Source organism: Neopelma chrysocephalum, unplaced genomic scaffold (assembly GCF_003984885.1).
Source record: "Neopelma chrysocephalum unplaced genomic scaffold, ASM398488v2 Primary Assembly neopelma1_84, whole genome shotgun sequence".
NCBI lineage: Eukaryota > Metazoa > Chordata > Aves > Passeriformes > Pipridae > Neopelma > Neopelma chrysocephalum.
In genome coordinates, this window is record NW_020897746.1 from 680,633 (window position 1) to 686,632 (window position 6,000).

The following is a 6,000-nucleotide window of genomic DNA, read 5'->3' on the forward strand; positions in this document are numbered from 1 at the left end:
GGTGTTCAGCCTGGGGAAGAGAAGGTTGTGTGGAGACCTCACAGCACCTTCCAGGATCTGAAGGGGCTACAGAGAAGCTGGAGGGGGGCTGTTCATCAGGAACTGGAGTGACAGGACAAGGAGGAGTGGGCACAAACAGAAAGAGGACAAATTTAGATTCAATATATGGAAGGAATTTTTCCCTGTGAGGCCCTGGCACAGGTTGCCCAGAGAAGCTGTGGCTGCCCCATCCCTGGAGGTGTCCAAGGCCAGGTTGGATGGGGCTTGGAGCAACCTGGGATAGTGGAAGGTGTTGCTGCTCACAGCAGGGGGTGGAATTAGGTGGTCTTTAGGGTCCCTTCCCACCCAAACCATTCCATGATTCTATGACACCACATCCCAGACCATGCTGGTTCCATCTCTTCCTCACCCCATGACCTGGGAACAGCTTCCAACCTTAACAATTCCATGATTCTATACTGAATTGATGAAATTCATCATTTTGCAGAGTAGGCAAGGAACTACCTGCATCCCATCCTCCTGCTGTGCACTGCACACCATCTCCTGTGGCGTCCTGGCTTTGATCTAGGAATAGCTCCTGACAGCCCTCACTGGTGTGCAGTTCATTTGACATTCAGGATGTGTCACCTGTGTGGTTGTGGGCAGAAATAAAGTTCCCAGACTTTGAAATAAACACATTTGAGGTTGTCTAAAGAATAGAACTGAACAGAGAATGATGCTTTGGAATAACAAATGAACCTGGGGGCTGAAGGCAATCCCAGCCCCGACAGTGCCAGATTGGCATCTCCTGAACTTCACATGACCTAAGGAAGATGCTCCAGGATCCAAGGGACAGGGAGCAGGGATCTGTGCACCAGAGAGGGAGGCTGGCTGGTGTTGGAGTTTGTGAGTGGGTGTTGCTAATGCAGCACATGACATTTAGTGATGACAAATGCAAAATAATGTGTGCAGGGAAAACAAACTGTAATCATGCAGTTACATGGATGGGGCCTAATTGCACTATTATCACTCACTGAAGAGCTCTTGGAGTGGTTGAAATGAGTTCTCAGGAACAGCAATGTGGCACTTGACTGGAGGAAGAAAGACAAACTTAATATTAGTAATTAGTAGAAAAAAACTCAGGAAGCAGAAAAACATCGTTGTATCAGGTTGTCAGTGCCTCCATCCCACAGGCCTGAGCAGGGGGTTAACCCAGCTCAGGAGGCTGGGGGCAACTTAGAAAAGCTACAGCCAAGTATAGAACCACTTCTGTGTGAGAAGAGAGGAAATAGATGGGGACTCTTTGTTCTGGAAAAGGCGTAGGGGGGATGGATGTGAGAGAAGCCTCTAAAGTCATGACTGGTGTGCAGAAGGTGAATGGGGAGTGGGTGTTCACTATCCCTCATTATCAAAGGCTAAAGGGAATCCCATGAGTAGCTTTTAATTTGCTGCTTGCTAAATAAAAAGAATTCCAATGACTTCTAGGATCTGAGGTGGAAGACATCTGGGATGTCTTGAAGGTATTAAAACGGGCAGTGGTGTGTGATTCAAGCAAAGGAGAAGAAAAGACTTGTAGGACCTAAGTGGATAAAAAGTAACCTGAAGAAATTAATTAGGAGTATGTAGCCACTCTACAAGAATTAGAAAAATCAGATCAATAAAGACTTCTTGGTCTTAGAGATGCTCTGGGAGTAGTATGGGAGTTCACCTCAAGGAGGCTGGAGGGAAGAACTTGAGATGCTTCATCTGTAAAAACTACAAAGGAAAGATGGAAGAACTGGACTCTGCACTGTAACTGTAGTTGAGATTAAGGATAATTTAGGTATGATCCTTAAAATTAACCAATAGCTTAAAAGGAGTGTTTTGCTTCTTTTTCAACAAGCAAGATAAGGTAAGGACTGATATGTGGGCTGAGACCAGGGTCTGTCCAGCTTCAGGTGGACTCTAGAAAATGCCCAGAACAGAGCAGGATCAGGGCAGGTATAGGCTGTGCTGCCTGATCCCTGCTGTTTTCCAGCCTTCATATGTTCCACTATGAGGAATGTGGATTTACAAGGTAAGACAACCTTATAAGACTGAGAACATAAAAATGGGAACTCCCCCAGATGAAGAGAAAGCACTGCTGTAGGTAAAATAACTGGATGGTCTCAATATGGAACCACAGGAATGGGCTGAAATTCAGTGATACAGGTTGTAGATGTACCTATGGATTTATAGCAGATTGTTCATCTCTGAACCAGGAGCCCCTTGCAGAAACCAGTGAGGACCATTGTGTTTGATCAGGCTTTGCCCCAACTGTCATGCAGCCCTAAGAAAGGCAGATGTGCTTCTAATCCTATCACAAGGAGCTTTCTAGCAAGGCTAAGGGGACACCAACACAGTCTGAGATCAGCAAAAGGCACTGGGGAACCTCTGCAGCTCTGTGAGGAGGGTGGTGGTTCATGTTCGTGACAGAGCAGCTCAGCTGGGGCAGGTTTAGGAGCAGCTCTGAGGTCAGATGGGGCACAGAAAACCTGAGGCTGCTCTTTGTGTTCCTGGGAGGAGCCAGACTGCCCAGGGGATGGTCTTCCCTGATTCAAAGGGGCAGCTTTGGCAAGGCAGAAAGGCCATCAGAGGTATTATTGCAGTTGTCTGTTCATTCTTGAGTTCACCACTCTGGTTGCCCAGAGAAGCTGTGGCTGCCCCATCCCTGGAAGTGCCCAAGGCCAGGTTGGACAGGGCTTGGAGCAACCTGGGCTAGTGGAAGGTGTCCCTGCCCATGGCAGGGGTTTGGGATGAGATGGTTTAAGGTCCCTTCCAACCCAAACCATTCTGATTTGGTGATTCTCTGAATCATAGTCGAGCGGGATGAGCTGGTGCGTGGGCGCACGGTTTCACAGTGATGATGTAGACAGTCTATAAAGAATTGTGAAAATGATCCCAAGTGATGCAGATATGAAACACCAGATAGATAAATGTAATGTAATGTATATTGGAAAAATCAAGTTTTACTTTGCATGCCCTGTAAGTGGTGCTGAGCAGGTTATTATCAGTCAGGAATGAAAGGCTGGAGCTAAGAGTTCTGTGAGTGTGTGAGCTCTGTGCTCCCAGAGGCAAAAAAACCTCACCAAACCCCAAACCAATCTGAAACTAGATGTTAGGGTTTGTTAGGAAAAGAAGAGAGAACAAAACAGAGAAAAATCCCCATCTTTGTATGAATACATTCTAAATAAATCTTGAATGTGCAGCGTTCCCACCGCCCCCTCTGCTGCACCTCAAAGGCTGGAGGAGAATGGAAATGGTGCAGAGACAGGAACAATAAAAGAAACTGGATAATAAAGATTGCATCATTCTGTACAGATAAAGATTGCAAGGAAAATGAAAAGGCTGCTTCTGAGTGAGGAATTACTGAAGAGGCTAAAGCTCCTCAAAGGAGACAGCAGAGGGGTACCGAGGGCTTGGAATCCTGGGTGGTGTGGAGAAGCTGGTGCCAGCAGGATCATTCCACTGGTTTTCCACTGGACCAACAGGTTTTATCAGTTGAAAAGTTCAGGCAGCACGTCAGAGGATGTACTTTTTTACAGGAAGCACAGCTGAACTGTGTATCTGCTGCCCACAGGGTGCTGTACATGCCAAAAGTTTGGTTGGTGTCCACGGCAGCTTTGGCTCAGTCACGAAGGAAAAAATCGTCAGTGGCTGTTGAGCACAAAGATCAGTCACAGAATGTGCTGAGTTGGAAGGGACCTACAAGGATCACTGAATCCAACCCTGAGCCCTGCACAGGATCATCCCCAAGAGTCACACCATGTACCATCATCCCTCTTAACACTTCCCTCCCTCCTGCCCCAATCTCCCAGACTATCTTACCTAAGTAGTGTCATTTTTTTTCTATTAAAATAGGTTTGCAGAAATGGCTTTTAACTGATAGGGCAGGAATAGGTTAAATATTAGGAAGGAATTCTTCCCTGTGAGGGTGGGGAGGCCCTGGCCCAGGTTGCCCAGAGAAGCTGTGGCTGCCCCATCCCTGGAAGTGTCGAAGGCCAGGTTGGACGGGGCTTGGAGCAACCTGGGCTAGTGGAAGGTGTTCCTGCCTGTGGGATTGGGTGGAATGAGATGAGCCTTCACTCTCCCAACCCATTCCATGGTTCTATGAATGTTTAATTTGATTTGGGCATTTGCAGGTTGGGGGACTGGCTTCTGAGAACGTGAGATGGGGTGAGGCTGTGAAGGCCTTCAAAGAGCAGCAGAGCACCTTGTGTGGGGATGTCCTGCTGATCACGGCCTTCGTGTCCTACCTGGGCTACTTCACCAGGAAATACCGCCAGGACCTCCTGGAGGGCGTCTGGAAACCGTATCTGCACCAGCTCAAAGTAAGTCCTGATTCCTCTGAGAAGCTGCTGTTCCTGAGATTACCATGGCCATGAATTCTGGTGTCCACAAGGATCCCCAATGGAGGGGATCTCAAAAATGAGGAGCAGCCCTGTGTCCCTGCTGAGTTGGGTTAGGGAGCAGGACATAGCCACGTGTGATTTATGCCTCTGTGGGGCAGTTGTGGTGTCCTTGCTCCATGAAATTGTCTTGATTCCTCCATGTACAGAGAAAAATCCCAAGCCTGGAGCCCAGGACAATACTCTGCAGTTCTGACCAGCCATCAGGGATGGCCTGGAAGGAGGGACTTGCACGGAGAAGAAATTGCTTGGAGCAGGCAGAGCTCACTGCCAGCTCTCTGGTAGGCTTGGAAAAGCTCCAGGTGTTTTTTTAATGCTGGACACAAGCTCTGTTCGTGCTGGCCATGCCTCTCAGCTGGTTGTATCCATGTCTTGCTGTTAGGACCAGATGGAGATCATCATGCTGCAAACTCATTTAATATTTCGCTTATTTCTAGCAGGTTCCTCTCATACATCAGGAAATAATGCCAAGAAGCTTTTAAATAAGATCACAGTGGGGCAGTGATGGCCAAATCAAAGGGCTGACAAAATCAGCCAGTTCTTTAGGCTGAGAGAGGAAAAAATTCGTTCTGTGTTTTTTAGTACTAAACCAGAAACTTAGTTAAGAAATGCAGTATTGTCCCAAAAATGACCCGACTCTGTGCTTAGAAATTTCAAATTCTAATAGGAAATGAAAGGCCCCCTCTGCTCAGACATCTGGCACAGGTAACTCTGGTTGTCACACCCAGCAATGGCCTCCCCTGTCAGAGAAGCATTTCTGGACCTTCTAATGCTGTTTTGCAGCAGAACAGCTGCCTTATGAGGGGTTAGGGATGTCCTTCCAGGCTGTCTCAGAGAGAGGGACAGGGAGGAGTGTGATCTGAGCCAGTGGGGCTTGGGCTGGTTTAGGGCTCTGCAGGCAAAACCCTTGGATTGCTTATACAGCTTGTGTTTGTTCAAAACAGAAGTGGGGAAAGAAAACTAGATGAAAAGGACACTGTAGAATGGGACACCACTGATAAATCATGGAATCCCAGAATGGTTTGTGTTGGAAGGGACACTAAAGACATCTCCTTCCACCCCCTGCCATGGGCAGGGACACCTTCCACTGTCCCAGGTTGCTCCCAGTCCCGTCCAACCTGGCTTTGGACACTTCCAGGGATGGGGCAGCCACAGCTTCTCTGGGCAACCTGTGCCAGGGCCTCCCCACCCTCACAGGGAATTTCTTCCCAGTAACCCATCTAACACTGCCCTCTGTCTTGAAGCCATTCCTCCTTGTTCTGTCCCTCCAGGCCCTTGACCAAAGTCTCTCTCCAGCTCTCTCAGAGCCCCTTTAGGCACTGGAAGTGGCTCCAAGTGGCTCCCCGGAGCCTTCTCTTCCCCAGGTGAACACCCCCAGCTCTTCCAACCTGTCTCCAGGGCAGAGGGGCTCCAGCCCTCAGAGTGTCTTCATGGCCTCCTTTGGACTCTCTCCAGCTGCTCCACATCCTTCTGATGTTGTTTCCTTCAGAGCTGAAGGCAGCTCTGCACGTGGGGTCTCATCAAAGCGGAGTAGGCGGGGAAAATGCCCTCCCTCAACCTCCCGCTCACACTGCTAGTGATGCAGATAAATCTG

The 6,000-nt window shown here is 48.5% G+C and overlaps 1 protein-coding gene across 1 annotated transcript in view; it reads left to right on the forward strand.

The window, feature by feature from the left end:
* The window catches only part of DNAH9 (dynein axonemal heavy chain 9), a 118,469-nt gene that overhangs the window by 96,669 nt on the left and 15,800 nt on the right, over positions 1–6,000 (forward strand). Inside the window, exon 50 of the mRNA XM_027691821.1 lies at positions 4,140–4,328. Coding sequence (XP_027547622.1) covers positions 4,140–4,328 — 189 coding nt within the window. The remainder of the gene's footprint in view (positions 1–4,139; positions 4,329–6,000) is intronic.